Raw genomic sequence first — 18,912 nt, forward strand, 5'->3', positions numbered from 1 at the left:
TGAATGGTAATCAGCAGGGAAAACACTCTGGGGTTTTTCTGGAATGAAACTCTTTGAGCGTAAGTCAGGCGAGTGCAGCGTCTGCAGAGTCTGACAGCTCTTTGTCATTCTGTGTCTCAGCAAAGCTCAGCAGAACAGACAGAGCAAAGACTTTGTCAAAGACAAACAGAGAAAAGAGGAGAGGGAGTGGAGAGCAAAGGGAGGGAGAGGCAGAGATGAAACAGACGAGACAGAGTGTGAGACATAGCGAGTGTGTGTGTGTGTGTGTGGAATTCCTGTGAGATCTTCTCTCGCCGTCTCTGCGATCCTTTGAAAGCTTGGCACAAGGGAAACATCTCAAAGTGATGCGGTGCTGAATGGATTCTCCGCGCCTCCCGTTCACTACCTGTCTGCCTGTTTTGCTCCCTCTCATCTTACTCTCCTGCTGCCCGTTTCCATTGTCACAGCTGCGTCTTTAGTTTTCAGCTCAGGGGAATGGAGAGGACTGTGGTCTGGCAGGGAGAGTTCATCAGTGACCTCTGCTGATGGTCGGGTCGATGAGAGGGTGTGAATGGATGGTGAATTTAATGACAAAGCTGTTGAGAGGAAACAAAAAAATGCAAACATAATCTGAAAGTCAAGCATTAAAGGGATACTTTTGGGCGGCTGTGGTTCAGAGGTAGAGCGGGTTATCCTCTACTCGGAAAGTCAGCGGTTCGATCCCCGGCTCCTCCAGTCAACATGTTGAAGTATCCTTGGGCAAGATACTAAACCCCAAATTGCTCCTGATGCTGCTTCATCAGAGCCTGAGTGTGTGTGAATGGTTACTGAGTAGCAGGTGGCATCTTGAGCGGTAGCCTCGGCCACCAGTGTGTGAATGTGTGAGTGAACGGGTGAATGTGACATGTAATGTGAAAGCACTTTACATAGTAGAGGGAACCGGAGGTGCTGAAACGTAGATTGCTGGGGAAGGGGATCCAACCTCCGGCTCCCTGATTACTAGACTTTCTGTCCATTTCCATGGACAGATATTTAAGACCTCTGTTCCTGCTACTGTCCACTTTTTACCTTGTTGTCCTGCCTGTCTGTGACGACACACAGACACACCAACAAACAACCTGCGTGCACAGACTAATTTTGGTAGGAAAGTGGTATCTGTCTAATGACCTGCTGTATGTCTGTGTCCCCTCAGTCACTCATCCGGCTCCAGACTCAGGGACCTCCACCACATCTGCAGCCCCTTCCTAAAACGAGCTGGCCTCATCTCTGCCTACGTGAGCTGTTTTTTCTTCTACGCTGAAAACCTACTAAACTGTTGCTTCTGCATGCTGTAGCTCAGTGCTAACCTGTTGTAAATTGTCCATTTTTCAAAGTAAAAAATAAGTAGATATTAAGACTGATACAGTTAGTTTTCCTACCTCTGTCTTTCCAAGTGTTTATTGTAGAGTGTAAATGTTCCATCAGAGGTCATTCAGCTGCTACAACCAGGAAACTGTCGCTGACGTGTATTTCCCCTCCGTCCTTCAGGTGGTGATCATCATGTCGGTCAGGCTGTGGCTGATGGGAGGATCCATGCCTCTCTTCTCTGAACAGGACAACCCCGCCTCCTTCTCCCCTCACCTGCTCACTAGGTCAGTGTCTCTCACTCACACACACACAAAAAAAACACCTGCGACAAACACACAAACAAACTAAGTAAAAGATTGAAAGAAAGCTAATTTTCCCTGAAAGTCAAAATGTGAAAAAAGGGAATTTTAAAAATGTGTCCATTAAAGTTTTCTTTATTTTGAGACGGCATCACTTGCAGTTCGTGCTGTGCACTATAATTGGCTGGCATGGATTAATTAGAGGATGGAAACAGCACACAAAGTGAAAGTCAAAGCTACGGAGAATAGTATGTGAAAATACAGATTACTATTGAATTTTGTTATTTTTCTTTACTGGAAATATCGGTGGCAGTGGGTCAGGAGTTAGAGCTGTCCTCCATTAATCAGAATAGAAGGGGAAAAAAGAAAGCTGCTGGTTTGATCCCTTTCCCCTGCAGTCCAGTGTCCCTGGGTAGATGCTGAACCCCTAATGCTCCTGATTGCTGTGCGTGTGAATGCTTATCCCTCCTGATGAGCAGGTGGCACGTTGCACGGTAGCCTCGGCATCAGTGTGTGAATGTTTCTGTGAATGGGTGAATGGTGCTTGATTTGTAAGGCGCTCTGATTGCTTTATTGATGCAGTGCATTACAGAGTTGGAGGAGTTCATTTGTAGTTGATTTTTGTCACAAATAACGCGCGTAGTGGATGTGGAGATTTTATTAAATGATAATGGTGCAGACACTAATACTGACAGCTTTTGCAATTCTTACAAATGACCAGATTTCTCAAGGCTTCAGTCATAAGTTCACTGTAAATCTGGAAATTTGGCAGGAGTTTCTGGTAAATATTAAAGAAAAGTAAAAGCAGGGAACAGACAATAAACATTAGAATGTGTTTTATAATTTCATTTATAATTATAATGAATAATAAGACCTAAGATAGTTTGCCAAAACAAATATTGGATGAGTTGATAAGTCAGTTTTACAGAATCAAACAAAGATTTAAATAAACACTCCACTGTTTGAAGTAAAGAACACAATTAAAATTCAACAAATTTGCATTTGTCGGCTTTGCTATGTCAGGATTTGTACTTTGGAAGGCAGCCTTGGGCTCTGGAAACTCTCCCAAGGCATCTTACCATTTCTGCCATGAACAAAGCTCATTTACTGTCTTTGTACAAGACAAGGTTGCACAACAAAGTGCACTTGTAGTTTATTTATGCTATACAAGAAAAACACAGAACAAAACAAAAACAGTGTTGTGTTCCTGTCATGAATTTTTGACTGAAAATATTGGTGGCAGTGTTTATGGGGGAGAGCTGTGGTCTAGTAATCAGAAAGCCAGTGATTGGATCCCTTTCCCCTGCAGTCTACGTGTCAGAGTGGCTTTGGGTAAATACTGAACCTCAAATGGAGTGGCCCAGGAATGAGTTCTAAAATCTGAAAGCATTCAGCACCTCCGGTTCACTCTACTATGTAAAGCATCATGGGTCTTTTGAAAGGTGCTTTATAAATCAAAACTGAAGAAAAAGAAGAGGAGGAATAGACTGCACCTGTAGAGCATTTTTCGAGTCTTCTGTCCACTCAAAGTGCTTTCACACTACATGTCACATTCACCCGTTCACACACTGGTGGCCGAAGCTACCGCACAAGTTGCCACCTGCTACTCAGTAATCATTCATACACACTCAGGCTCTGATGATGCAGCATCACAAGCAATTTGGGGTTTAGTATCTTGCTCAAGGATACTTCAACATGTTTACTGGAGGAGCTGGAGATCAAACAGCTGACCTTCCAATTAGAGGAAAACCTGCTTTACCTCCGAGCCACAGCCACCACAGGTTCCCTCAGAGTCAATGTTTTTTGGGGTTTTTTTTGAATGGGTTTTTTTGTTAGAAGCTGAAATGTAGTCTGAACACAAGCTGAAGGGACTTTTAAGTTTTGCTCTATGAAATAAAATTTATGAGCAAATACCCCATTTTGAATTTTGAATTTTGAAGCTTTATGTTTCTTTTTTGAGGTGGCAGTAGTCAGTCCATAGGGACTTGGTTTGGGAACTGGAGGGTCACCGATACAAATCATTCGGATTGAGTGCGGAGCTCGGACTGGTAGCCAGAGAGGTGCCAGTTTGCCTCCTGGGTATTGCTGAAGTATCCTTGAGCAAGGCATCAAACCCTCAACTGTTCAGGGCACCTGCCCCTCTCCATTTAAAAGTTTCAAGAAGTTTATTGTCGTATGCACTGTAAAAACAGTTTACACCATCCAAGAAAATTCTTAAAATGCCAGTCTCCCTTTACGCAAAACAATAATAAAATCTTTCTTCCAAAACATTTTTTGTTTTTTGGCTCACAAAATTCAATAAAAGCAAGTAGATAATAACAAGCATGATAGGAATTGTGCAGGAGAGGTGAAGAAACCCTTTAGTAAAGATCTATTGAAATACTGACTGTAATTTTTACCTTACCATGACAATATGACAAACACGAAATTATAGTCAACAAAAATAAAGCAGAAGCATACACATTACACATCAGTACAGCTAATACATTAACAACAGCACAGATGTTTTTGAATGTTAGACTTAAATGAACACAATGATAGACAAGTTTTAATAAAGTGAGGACTGGAGTTCCACAATAACAGTCCTCTGTATTTCAGAGCATACTGACCGAGAGTTGTGCGGTAATAGGGGAGATAAATGTCCTGTGCTTGTCTTGTTGAATATGAATAAATGTCACAGTTCATTATAAAAAAAGTTATGAAATACATTTGTAAGCTGTGCTTTTTAAGCATACATTTATACATAAGAATATTTGTTTGATATATATTGATATTAGAAATTAGACAGAAGATTTAATTTCTTGAACAGAGGAGCCAATGATTCCCAACGATTTGATGCAGTTGCCAATCAGACAAATTTCTTTTGAACTAACACATTTTTTTGCAGGGATATGTACTGGCCCAAACAATGTTACAATATTGAAACAGTGACTGTACAGAGAAAGAATTTCTTTTTTCCCCCAAACAACATTTACCTGTATCACAACACATCCATCCCATCAAAACACAACCAAACACGCAGATACCCACAGCCAACCACAGAGCACACATCCTAAATTGAATGAAAAAAAAAAAATAATAGTGATAATAATAATAAATAAATACATTAATTGGGTGTGAATTTGAAAGAATTTTTTCAAGCATCTTCTAAACCCTTCTCCTCCTTCATACATTCACCCTGAAACTTCAGTAAACATTGAAAATATTCCACATCATGTCCATATTCATACATCCATTCAGCTTTTAAATATCTTGCATACTTAAATATTCTAACTTTGTCAAAATGCCAAAATCAAGATTTAACATTGGTCCCTATGGCATGGATTCCTCAGAGCTTAGAGTTGAGGACCAACCGTCACAGTGCAGACAGCCTCCCAAACATTTCGCTTTCTCTTGCAAGGGCATTTGCAGGTGCTGCTAGTTACACACCATCTTTGGTGAGAATATATTAAAAATTGCGCTCTTTCTGACAATGTGACTTTGGAACAAATCGGAATTACAGAGCTCCTACTGTGAGCCTAAAGGGGAGGGCAGCAGTTCATGCCTCTCTTTAACCTCTGCTCAATCTCACATGTTAAACTTTTCAGACACAAAATTTACACAGAAATGTTCCTGTGGCTGTTGTCTCTCAGTATATGTCTGAAGTGACTTGGCGGTATTGTCATTGACTGAGGGCCAGTTGTTTGAGAGTGGCTGTTCACCTCAAATCTCTGACATTAACAGGCAGATCCAGGACCTTATCCAGCAGTGACTGTTACCATGGCAATCAGGGCAGCTGGACACGCCAACATTCTGACACATAATTAGATATATATATATATATGTGTATATATTAAACCAGGTAAAAGACTCAAGAGTGGCCCGGCCAAAAGGGGAACTTAAAACAAAGTTATAACAATAAATACCGACAGACAAACACAACTATTACACAATACAAAGAGCGAGCACAATCTCCAGTTGAAATGCGAAGAGTGCAATCATCAAATTTCAATTGTCATTGGAGTAGCAGTCACATTGACCAATAGTGCTATTTTCTCGGCCTTTTAAAAGTGACTTAAATTCTGCCATAGTTATCAGTTCAGACAGCTTTAAGTCCTTTTGTAAATTATTCCAAGTGGCGGGGGCGGCAAATTTAAAAGCTTCTTTGCCAAGTTCTGTGCGAACCTTGGGGACCAACATCAAAAGAGTACTATGAGAGCGCCGGCTATATTGATTCTGTTTTTACACATATAAATACATAAATAAGAGGGAACCAGCCCAATTAGACTCTTGTATATGCGGACAGAGAAGGTCAATTAGCAGCAGTATACAAAGCACAGTGGTGTACGCAGTACCCACAGCCAGTAATGTAACGTAAAGCACAATGGTAAACAGTGTCTAATTTCTGGAGGCAATGATCAGTTACATTCATAAAAAGCAGATCACCATAATCCAACAAAGGTAAAAATGTTGCTGAACTCAAGTGTTTCTTTGATTTAAGCGAGAAACAAGATTTATTTCTAAAAAATAAACTTAATTTGAGCTTCAGCTTAGAAACAAGGTTATCAATGTGAGGTCTGAATGACAAAGTTATAGGCAATAAACATTTCAATTTCAACTCCTTGGGCAGTTATGATCTTAGGAAGAGTAGATGGGAACTTTTTTCCATTTGAAAAGAGCATGACTTTAGATTTATCTGCATTTAAAACAAGCTTGAGTTGAGTCAGATGGGGCTGAACAACATCAAAGGCAGACTGTAGAAATGTAAGAGTTTGGGCTGCTGAGGGAGGCGAGCAGTAGATAACAATGTCATCTGCATAAAAATGAAAACTTGCTAAAAACAAACAACTTGCTGTACTCTAAGCTCTATTGAACACACACACACACACACACATTTAAGACACTATTCTGTGTATTTTCTGAATATTATTCAATATTTTCAACCATATTCAAACTCCTTTGCACACTTCAACAACTCTTATTACTTATTACCATTTTCTAACAAATTTAGACAAGCCTTTCAGTTTAGCCTCAGCTTTCAACAGGCTTTAAGATATTCCACATGAAGAGTAATATACAATATTTTAATGACATTCATACTATTTAAACTCATTCCAATTTTTTTCAGATATTCCTATTACTTCATTATCTTCTAAGCTAGCTTTTCAGCAAGCTTAAACATATTCTACATAATTAGTATCTAATTGAACGTATTCAAACTTTTTTAAGTTGAGGATTCACACTCGCAATTTCTACAGATATTGCATTTCCTAGTTATTTTCTATATCTCTAATCCATTAAGATTGGGAGGGACAAGCAGAATCCTTCCATTTGAGCAGGACAGCTCGTCCAGCCAGTAAGGTAGTAAAAGCCAATACTTTCAGTTTAGTTTTTGGCAAGTCCAAATCTGGAGCAATGCCAAAAATGGCCGATAAAGGATTTGGCTCAATTTGATAGAAAAATTTGAAAGTTCTCTTGAAATAGTCTGAAAGACTGATGTCCAAAACTTTACTAAAGAGTGACAGGACCAGTACATGTGGAAAAAGTGAGGCAGGTGCACTTTTGCATTTCTGACATGTAGGGTCCACTTCCAGGTACACAATAATAAAATCTTAATGACAATAATAAAATTAAAATAATAAGTTAAATACCTAATTTTAAAAGAAAGGGAAATATTGCAAATAGAGTGCACTGTGCATTAATGTAATGTTGCCAGATAAATGCTTTTATACAGTGATGCTGGTGAACAGTGAAGCAGATTCGTCAGCCACTGTGAGCGCCATCTTTTTGTTTTTGTTGCATGTGTTTAGGTCCTGTCTGTGCATGTGTGTATTTCGGGTCTGCGTGTTTATTAGATGGCAACAGAGTGAAAAATTTGAATTTGCCTTTATGGATGAATAAAGTATGTTTTCCTCTGTCCTCCTAAAAAGGTGGTTGCTAGCAAGTTACGAAATGAGACTACCGAATGTGATCACATCGAGCCATAACAAACACAGCTTTACAGCCTTGTTGTGACGTTAAATTATGCAACCGTACTGTAGCCCAATGTTAGCTTTTTACTTTTGGTGATTGCATTTAGTCTTCAAAAATAATAAAAGTGGTGTTTGTATGTGAAGATAATCTTGTTGAGCAAAACGTGTAAGTATCATTAACATTCAAAGTTTATTTTCTGCAAATATTTCTTAAATGAAATGGAAAACTCCCATCAGCTTTTTGACAAGGAACCAGGGAAACGTCTGTGTAGACCTACAGAGAAACATCATCCCTGGGGCACTCTGTGCTCCCTGTGGCATGAACTTCTGATCAACTATAAATCAAGATTCTGTGTCTCTGTAATATGAGAGTTGGCTCGGGCTGGTGGGCAGTGCTTACTACAATAGTAAACTATTTCCAACATTGCTGCCCCGTCACAAATGTTCTTATTTTATAGCTAAACAGTGCACTCAAATAGATATCTTGAAACATTTCTGGAGAGAAACAGGCAATGCAGTAACAGAATCTTAATTCATATTGGATGAGCGCTGCCTACTTTGACAGTTTGACAGTTTGACTGCAGTTCACTTGCAGTGACTGACATGATGACAGCTGCTTTAGAGACACCTCCGCTCTGATTGGCTGTTTTCAGTGAGCTGTGGTCGATTCCATCAAATGCCACGAGCAGTGCCACAAGCATGAGCAAAACGGGTGGGAGGAGGAACCTGACAGACTGTCTGTGTCATGAACTTCTGTTTGGATAAAGTGACAGTTTTAGCAAATATAACAAAAAGTTCTTTATTTTATAAACATTACCAACTTTGACTGTAACATAAATTTATGTTTGCAGCTTCTCCACTTGAAAAAGACAGATCTATAACTTGATTCCAGTCAATAACCAAGCAGCTCTGACTTTTTTTTTTTTTTTTGCTTATGCAAGTTCAGTAGTTTAGTTTGACACACAGTAACTTCATTCTTTATCTTTGTCTCTCTGTACAAGCCAACCAGGTGTGAACGGACACTCATCTTGTTGACAGAAAAAAGGTTAACATTCAGTAAGAGGGGAGTTAGTTAAGGACTGTAAGAGGTAGTGATGAGATCATTTTAAATTAGTTTTAAGGATTGCGGGTGCCAACAGGCAGCAGGGAGGTCTGGTGGTCCTCTCAGCAACATTGGTGCTTTTTGCCGTCAGTGAGACAGTATATAATCTGTCATTAGCACAGCAGCAGTGAGAAATAGCTGTCTCGGCTCCCTCGACCACTAGGGAAATTTATAACGAATTCTCATATCCCTCGCACCGTCCTTACTGCTCACCTTCATTTGTTTCTCTCATTATTTCTGCTCCCTGATGTCTGGCCAAGCCTGCAGCGTTCCCTTGTCACCCCTCTGTTTTTCAATGAAATAAAGACCAGACAGAAATAACTGGCTTTGGCAACAAGAAGGAAAGACTGTACACCGTTGCTCATTTGTTTCCAGAGCTGTAAGGATGAGATGATGGCCCAAGATAGAAATCCTGAGGCCGTATTCACAAAGAGTTGCTCCAATTGATGAAATCCTAAGAAAATTCTTAAAATTACGACTTTTTGTAAGAATTTACCCTCAATGTTGAGAATAGGTCCTGGTAAAGACAAAAGTTATACAAAAGCATCTTAGCCCATAAGATCCTCCGAAAAACAGCCAGGAGTAGAGGGGAGGACTTTGAAGGTGTTCATGAGTTTCTTGAGGGGAGGAGATAATGATGGAAAGACAAAAAGGAAGGAGAACTATTTTCTAAATGCTGGTTGAAAGAGAGTTAATGACAGATCATTTGGGGATGTTTGTAGTTGATCTTACAAGAGATACTTAGACATCTTCCACCCAACCCAATAACGCCAGATATCAAGTGATCACATCATGAAAGTACAAACGTTTGTGGTTAAAACTGTAAAAACAGTGCAGCAGTGCAATCACATAAAAAAACGCTTCTACAGTTTCATATTGTGATGCAGTTCATGTAATTTCCACTGGGTGTCCACAGATTGTAGGCTCACACTAGGGTGCGTCTGTGACATCCAATCACATCTAAAAGAATGCATCATACTTAGCAACAGGGGCAGCAACACCTCCACACTAAGAAAAAAGTTTCTGTCCCTTCCTGCTCAGAGATGCTCTGAGATTTTTCCTGAAACACTTCCAAGTTAGGACCCTTGGCTAGATATTTTTAAACTAAGTTAGGAACTCTCTGAGAGTATTCTCAAAATTATTAATTACTAAAAATTATATCAACTCTGTATAATAATTAGAATTTCAGCATGATAATTTTGAAAATATATTCTGTAATTATTTGGATATATACGTATATATATGAGAGTCCTTTTTACGTATTTTTCCCCCATATATAGTAATGACAGTGCTGATCTAGTATACTAGTCCACTAGTAATAGTATAGTCTGGTATGTGCTTGCTAGTCAAACTGTAGTTTATAAATTGGACATCCATAAGACACTTGAACTTATGGATGAGCGTAGTCAGAAAGAATTATGAATGCATTATTATTCACTAGGAATGACCCCAAAAGGCACTACAGATGTGGTCTCCTTAAAATATGACTTCGGTACATTACCTATTATTTCTAATTATTCTCTTCCTCCCTCCTTCCGTCTGCCTCACATCCTCCATCTGTGTCCCCGTTCTCTCAGGATTTTGACCTATTCCTACCTGCTGTCTTTCAACGCCTGGCTGCTGCTGGCCCCCGTGGTGCTGTGTTACGACTGGCAGGTGGGCAGCATTCCCCTGGTGGAGTCGCTAGGTGACGTGCGCAACGTGGCCACTGTGCTGCTGGCCGTGGTGATGGTGGCTCTCTGCCTGCACTGTGTCTTCTCACCACAGGTAAGAGCAAAAAGAAGCTAGAAAGTGACTGAATATCCCATGTACCCCGTTGCCTCCTGCTTCTCTGTCTTCATTACATCATGCAATAATTTGATGAAGAGTGAAGAGGTATAAGATCCGAAAACAGACTGAAAAAAAATAAACAATTTATGGTTACATCATGAAAGTGCATGTGATGGTTAAAACCTCCTGAAATTGTGAAAACAGTAAGGTCCAGAAGATGAGCTGCAAAATGTGACTTCCTCACACTGTTGATAGGGTTAGTTTATTTTTTTTGAATCTTTTAAACTAAATTTTTGCCCAGATCTGACATGTAGCACCTTCAAACATTCAACCATCAAACTGTCTAAAATCACACACTTGAGTGTTTGTTTCTGTGTAAAAATGCAAAGGCGGCATAAGAAGAAACTTTATGATGGCTCATAACATCATCATCACATTTGCTGATGTATGATGTCACTTATGATGCATCTGTGGTTCTCCTGGATGACGGCGTCTCTAAACATTGGCCAGTCAGCACTTAGGCCTGCAGGGCTGCTGTTGCCTCATTTGTCCACAGTCTGTTTCATTCTGATGGTTGACCTTTCCACTCAGCTGGGAGTTTGTTGGCAGGAAAAGCAGGGAAATATGATTTAATTGTCCAAAAGGGGGTTGGGGCAGGCCATGTAGCTGCCAGGAATGGGTGTGTAAACACGGTCTAGGGTATTGTTTTCCCTGGCATGTGGATATGCTGCTGGGATTTAGACTAAGCAGTTCTGAGGTCTGTTTGATTAAAATCACCAGCTACAATAGCTTCTTTGCATATGACGTCATACATCTGTGCGCTGTCCAGATGGAGGGCATCAGGAGCCAAAGACCACCAACACTGAGCCTGTTATTTGTGCTGTTTACGGCTATTCCAATCGATCAAATTAGGAAAAACAATGGTCCACTTTCAGTCCCAAAAATATTAGGATGCAAATCCAAACGTCTGTCATCAGTCAGGAAAAACAATGTCAACTAATGTCAAATATTAACAACAAAGTGTTGTCTTAAACATGCCTCCAGTTGGATTCAGTAAGTGTACATTGGCAACCTCTCTATGTATTTAACCACAACCCAGATTTTCAGCAGACCTCTGGGAACCACTGACCTAACATTAGTAGGTAGGAAGTAGTAACTAGAGTTAAGTAGAGACATTAGTATGACAGCAGTGCATCCATATACAGAGCTAAGGTATAAAAGACAGTTGGCAGGTTTCGATTAAATCTCAAACTGCGCAAATTGAAATTGTGAATATATAAAATGGGAACACGTCAGTTTTACATAACTCCTTTAGCACAAAAAAAAGTTTTTACTCTTGCATGAGGTGGTATTTCAGACGATTCGAAAAAGCTGTATTTGGCAAAACTGCGGCGGAAACTCTTTTTTTGTCTTTTGTAGGTCACATGATGCTATGGTTATGTGCTTGTCAGTAGGAATTGGCTCCCTCATGATGCAGCAGGAGCTACAAGAGCTGTTATTGCATCACATAACTCTTCAAAAGTTCATCTGAAGTTTTGAATCCACAATTTCTCTGTGAAATCGTGGACTATCATCTCCCAGAAATCCCTCATATGTGGCTGCTCTCACGTAAAAGGGGCTTGCCTCTCCATTATTGCTCCATAACACCCCTACATGGTCTTGGATTGGAAATAATGACGGCTAGTGTGGTGGCTGCAATAGAAATAAAGCTGCTAATGTTTTGAACATCCATCACCATGGTTACTGGGATGTTTTTTTCTTTTTCTCAAATCTGTAATGGAACAGTGCCTAGATACACTGAAAGCACCTTTATTCACCCTGCCAATAAACAAGACGGCAGTGTTTAGTTGTGGATCCAAGCCCACAGAAAACAGCACCAGGTTTGAAGCAAATTTTACATAGTGGCCCAGAGTAGAATTACACTGTATGGGTCCGTCATCTGATGCCATGAGGCCCAGAAAGACTTTTTCCTGTTGACTTCCATTGGGAAAAAGTTGTCTGTAAATTAGTGGATATATTCACACAACCACTACGAAATCAGTTTCACTATCAGGATTTGATAGGTCTGATAACATCTGGAAAGTGTAGAAGAGCTGCACTATTAAATCATCTTATCCCCATTCAAGCATCATTGATGTGCACTCAGAGCCTGGCTTCGCTTGTCTCACTGCAGTCTTGTGTTCTGTCAGTGCGAAACATGGCCTGCCATCTTGGCTGGTTACTGTAGAGCAAAATATTACACTAAACGGTGGACACACTCCAAACACACTCACAAATATGCAACATGTTTTCATGAAGTCACCAGGGATATGGTGCATGAGACACAAACATCATGCACAGACACGTCTTTCCTCCTTATTACTTTACATTTTAAAGCCAGACTCATACACCTCCTGTTACCGTGGAGACGGAGCTTGCTTAGTGAAAAGTGTGCATTTGTGTGTATATGTATAGTGTGTTTTCTAAAGATGTACTGGCTGTGGAAAGAGCTTCTCTCTTTCTAATCAGCATCAGCTTTGTGTAATAGCTCCTCTCCTCCCTAAGCACTTGTTTCATTTCTTTTTCCCACCATACCCCTCTGCTTATCTCCATCTTACATTTCAGATTGTATTTGGTTCAAGGAGTTTTTATTGTACTGTGCTGCAGATTTTCTTTTTTCTTTGCAGAAAATATAATGTCACCACACTAAGTGTTGGTTGGTATTGCAGATGTGTCTCTCCTCAGGTTGTTTATTCTGCAGATCTGTTTTCATATTCAGTAACTTTCTCTCTGCTCTGCACAATTCACAACTCTGTCACGCTTGTGAGCCCTTCTACTTTGAGTCGTCCAAATATTCAAAATAAGTTTCTTTTTATCCAGCTGAGCTTGAGTGGTGCTGGAGAGAGAAAGCTCTGGGTTTATGAATCCGCCCAGAACATTTTCTACATGCTAATTTTTCTCTAATTTGAGCTCATCTGAGGAGCAAACAGGCAGCTCCTTTCTGCACTGCCTGAGGCACAGAGCTGTTGCACACAACACAGTTTGCACCTGGGAAAATGCCTCTAAATTTTAAATCTGTAGATAAAACCAGGTTAGTTGTTACCCCTGATTCCAGTCTTTATGCTAAGCTAGGCTAATCATAATTGGGCTATAGCTTCTTATCTATCACACAAAAAAAGAGACTGATATTGATCTTCTTATTTACTTAAAGATGTATTAGGGCTGTCAGCGTTAATGTGTTTATCGCGATATGAATAGGATCCAGTATAGCGAATTGAAAAGAGAAAAAAAAGTGCAGCACTGACTTTAAAGAAATAAATAATGTAAATTTTGATTCCCAGATCAGATCCTTTGTCTTGTTAATATGAACATCAACTGTTTGGAAAGGCAAAATAACGGAATTTTAAGAATGCAATTAATACAACTGAAATTTAGCAGATAATTTCAGTTTTTTTAAATTATCATTTGACAGCCACAAAAAAAGAAGAAGACCATTCTTTTGATTCAGTCTTAGTCATTTTCAAAAGAAATGGCTCTCTAGGATGCAAAACTGCATTTTCTACTAAAAAGATTTTTTTTTGCAAAATGCATGCTTTGGCCACAGTTTCAGTTTAGTTACTGATATTTAAAATGATTGTGTAAATGATATCATAAAGTGAACTGATACCACACACTTGCAGATGTTCGTGTTAACTTTATGTTTGTTTTTCTGTTTCTGCTAAGATGAGTTTGAAATTACTAAAACAAGTCACTGACAGAAAGATAAGAGACAAGAAAGTTTTCAGGAACTATTTTTTACAACATTTTTCGATTTTTCCACCCAAGTTTGGCGTCATACTCACTCCAAACGTCCATATCTCCAGGCATTCTCAGTCCTGTGGACTGCATGGACACACAGCGCTAAATTGTGGAGTGCAGAGACCTGCTGTCCAAAGCCACAGTCAGCCAAGAGTCCATTCTCTCTGAACTTTGTGTTGACTTCCTGAAGGCTACCTCAGGCTCACATGTCACATGTCACATGGCACATGTCTTTATGCATGGTAAACAACCAACAAGTCACATAACTCCGGTCCACTGTATAGCCATATGTGCCATATTTATGTATTTAGTTGATTTTCAGTCATCATGTACTGAAGTCCCATTCACTGCAGGAAGTAGCACTTTATGACTACTTGCAGGGCTAGTTGGACATTAGTAACAGGCAGGCTCACTGCTGGCATAATAGCCAGCTGGAAGGATTGTATTTTAACTATATACTCTTACTCCATTATATTCCAGAGGGATGTACAAACCCGATTCCAATGAAGTTGGGGCGTTGTGTAAAACTTAAATAAAAACAGAATACAATGATTTTCTAATCATTTTCAACCTATATTCAATTGAATACACTACAAAGACAAGATATTTAATGTTCAAAGTGATCAACTTTTTTGTTTTTTTTTGCAAATATTCACTCATTTTGAATTTGATGCCTATGTTTCCCTCTTTGGTGTGAAATCCACAAGGATTACTCTTTTAGAATCCAAGAAAAAGGTGGCTATGATTTTTTGGCCTTGAACTTTGTAGTCCTTGGTTGTTGGGTGGTGTCATTCCATAGAGCTACTTTTGGATTCAAGCTCATAATGGTGCATCCATGTTTCATCCCTAGTGATGATTCTTCTTAGAAAGGTGGGCTCACTCCGGTGGTGTTCAGGGAGCTTTGTAACCAGCTGGCAGAGTTTTACGACACTGAGATACAATCTTTCAAAGATGGACTAATGCTCTGGAAAGAGGAGGAGATAATGTACAGAAGTAGATGTGTAATCTTCACACTTAGGGCATCATTTTGCCCTTGTAACCCCTTGTAAAATAGAGAAATATAGATTAAATACCCAATAAAGAAAAAAAGGTAAGAAATAGTTCAGTGTAGTTCTACCTCAGCCAAAGGAACATAGTGCAGCACCACATCAGGTCAGGCAGAGTAATTAGTGAGGACAGCTGGACTTGTGGAGGCAGTTTCATGTCAAGCAGACTCTCAGTGTAGGCGGGAGAGTGTGACTTCTAGTTGAAGAGCCCACTTTTGACCAGTCAGTCTCATTTGTATGAAAAAGCTTTATTTGCCCTGTTTTAAGTCTGTCAGATTTATTATGTCACACTTTGGATCAGATTTTATGGCCATCACCTACATGAGGTCAAAGTAGACTTTTCTCTCTCAGATTTTAATGAGACCCAACAAGAGAGATGAAGTGAAGTGATTTCTCCATCTCTGCTTATCAAATGATTCTACACTTCACACTAAGGGACTGAGGGGTATTCTGCTATTGGGATGCTATAGGCTCCTGTCTGCCCACTCATGTGAAGCTTCTGTCACAATACAATGAACCAGAAATACAATGAACCAGTGTTGCCTGGTGATTTAAACAGGGACTGCCTGCATCTGATCCATTTAAAGCGCAAAGTGACTCTCTAGTTCTCACACGATGAATTAGTTCTGTTAAAAGACCCAGTCCAAAATGTTTGCAAAAATAACCTTTTTTCCCATTTTTCTGTTTTATGCCTCTGTGTTAGCGATAGCTGTGGCTGAAGGCATGATGCTTTTGAGTTGTCCTTTCATCTGTCCCATTCATGTGAATGCAAAACACCTTGAGGCACTCCCTTCAAATTTGGCACAAACATCCCCTTGGACCCAAAAATGAACTGATTCAATTTTGGTGGATAAAGATCAAGGTCACTGTGCTCTTGCGTCCATCTTATTCTTGTGAACACAATATCTCAAGGACACCTTGAAGAAATTTGTTTAAGTTTGGCACAAATGTTCACTTGCAGTCAGCACTGATGACATTTTATATCCAAAATTCAAAGGTCAGTTTTACTGTGTCTTTATATCTATTGCAGATTGGTGTTTAACAAGGCAACCACAGGATCTCCTCCCTCACATTATTATCTATTCCACATTTTAGCGATGTGCACCGTGATGTTTTTAACCATGCACATCAAATTCAACTTAATAATAATAAAAATCCAGTGAGTTGGCTTGACCCGTAAGTGGAAATGTTGAAGGAATCTTTATTTGATATATTGTACTGAGCTTTCAGTGATTCAAATGTTTATATCTGCCATTCTCAAAGAGATCATAAACTCTTGTTGTGCTGCTGTTTGTCAAAATAAAAAATGTAGTCCTGTTCCCTGCGATAAAAGCTTTGGGTTTCTTCTAATGTTGTAATAATATAAAGTGGGTCAGAGTTTTTGCACATTTTCCTTAAAAGGAACCTTTTAAGGCTGACTTAACGGTAACGTCATGGTCACGGTAATGGTAACGTCACAGTCATGGTAATGTCACAGTCACGGTATCAGCTGGAGGCAAAACAAAGGAAAACTGGAGGGAAACAAAAATCGTCACCACAGGGTTCTAGGCTACATAGGAGTCCTAAAACGTGTTTTTGGGTGCCAGAATAGAAGAAGTAAACTGAAATTATATTGCATACCAGCCACCATTGCAACGAAAACGAAGACAACTGTAGTGAGATGCAGTAAGATGAAAGGACTGGACGGAGGCGATCATCATTTTGTAGATTCATTACACATAAACCATAGAAATCACACAGATAATTTAAGAATTATGTAGTCTGGTTGTCAATCACTTTCAAATATAAACTGAAGGCATGCTATTGACCCAGCCAAGTGCAGTTTGCCATCAACATGTAGTTGTTTGTTCTGTTCACAATGGCCCAAGCCTGGTACATGGCTGTCTGCTGTGGAACTTCAGACAGCCCAACACAAGACTATTTAGTTATATCGCAGTATTTCAAGTTCTGCACATGGCCATTTTAAACATAGTTAAAGGCATCAAAGGACCCCCCCCCCACACACACACACACACACCCCGTAGTTTGTTTTGATTGTGCACACTTGTTTTTTCTATCAGCTCAGTGTCAATGTCCAGCATTTCCAACCTCAGCAATTCTGTCAAATCATCCATCCACCGAGTGAGAGGAATGATGTACATCCATTTGATCAGCTTATCCAAGGCCAGGTTGCGGGGCTGAGCCAAGCACTCCAGACGTCCCCAGCAACTCCAGCTCCTCTTAGGAGACCCTGAGGGGCTCTCAGGCCAGACGTATAATCCCTCCAGTGTGTTCTGGGTCTGCCTCCAGGCCTCCTACCAGTTAGATATACCTAGAACACCTAACGAGAGACCCAGGAGGATTCTGATCAGATGCCTGAACCACCTCAACTGGCCCCTTTCGACTCCAAGGAGCAGCAGCTCCCTCTAAGCTCCCTCCTGATGTCTCTGAGTGCCCCACCCTATCTCTGAGGCTGAGCCCAGACACCCTACAGAGGAAAGTCATATCAGCAGCTTGTATCCATGATCTCATTCTTCCAGTCACTACCCAGAGCTCATGACTGAAAGTGAAGGTTGGGACGTAGATGAACTGCTGCATCGAGACCTTTCCGTTTTGGCTCAGCTCCCTCTTTGCCTCCCTCTTTCGTAGAATGCTCGCATCACTGCAGACGCCAATGATGTTCATAACTTCTTTTTATTATGACACCATAAAAATCATCAGCAGGTCCCTTCCAGTCAAAGATGGTCTCAATATCTGTCCATGAGTACAGTCCACAGCACAACAGGCCTCAGATTGGAGCGGCACTAATCAGCACTTCACACTTCCCTTACTGTCATTACTGATGATGAGCCAATCTGCTGAGCCCAGCAAGGGGCTGCACTCAACCTGTTAGAGGCCTGCATGTTCAAATAAACACAGTGGCTTAGCATGCAGGCAGAGGCTGTGTGCTTTATGAAATATGAATGGCCTCAGATATAGGCTCTACACAAGAAGGAATTAACCATAATGTGATCATTTGATCACCCTAATTGCTTCTCTGTTGCACAGATGATAGTTAATATATAAGACAGATTGGTCACAGCTGCTGAATATGCATGTGTCAGTGTCAAGACGCGCACACGTGTGTGTGTATGTGTGTGTGTGTGTGTGTGTGTGTGTGTGTGTGCATGTGTGTATGTGTGTTGTTGGCAGAATCTGCAAAGCACATATTACCATTCACAATTAATGTGCTTATCAGCCGTGCTATTTGAAGCCGTCTTGGTTTATTGAAAATGTAATTGTTTGCTGTGAGTGTTCTCATCTCTCTCTCTCTCTTTCTCTCTCTCTCTGCAGAGACAGGAGAGCAGGGAGGTGTTGGTGGGAATGTTGTTTCTGGTGTTTCCCTTTATTCCTGCCAGTAATCTTTTCTTCAGGGTGGGATTTGTTGTGGCTGAGAGGGTTCTCTACATGCCAAGGTGAGTCTGTGTGTGTGTGTGTGTGTGTGTGTGTGTGTGTGTGTGTGTGCGTGCGTGTGTGTGAATATGTGCATGTACCTGCAAAGATATGTCTAGTCTAGGACACATACTTCTGTTAGTTGGAGCGAGGCGGTGGAGGTTGTGGGTTAGGAAGTGTGGAGGGGCCATTATTATCCAACACACTTGTCTGTAGGTGGGTTTCCATTA

At 40.3% G+C, this 18,912-nt stretch overlaps 1 protein-coding gene across 1 annotated transcript in view; it reads left to right on the top strand.

Annotated features, from left to right (window-relative positions):
- The window catches only part of tmtc1 (transmembrane O-mannosyltransferase targeting cadherins 1), a 91,710-nt gene that overhangs the window by 47,626 nt on the left and 25,172 nt on the right, over window positions 1–18,912 (top strand). The window contains exons 5-8 of the mRNA XM_042510941.1: window positions 1,172–1,253; window positions 1,507–1,610; window positions 10,256–10,445; window positions 18,584–18,705. Of these exons, the coding sequence (XP_042366875.1) occupies window positions 1,172–1,253; window positions 1,507–1,610; window positions 10,256–10,445; window positions 18,584–18,705 (498 nt within the window). The remainder of the gene's footprint in view (window positions 1–1,171; window positions 1,254–1,506; window positions 1,611–10,255; window positions 10,446–18,583; window positions 18,706–18,912) is intronic.

This window comes from Plectropomus leopardus, chromosome 22, assembly GCF_008729295.1.
Source record: "Plectropomus leopardus isolate mb chromosome 22, YSFRI_Pleo_2.0, whole genome shotgun sequence".
Classification (NCBI taxonomy): domain Eukaryota; kingdom Metazoa; phylum Chordata; class Actinopteri; order Perciformes; family Serranidae; genus Plectropomus; species Plectropomus leopardus.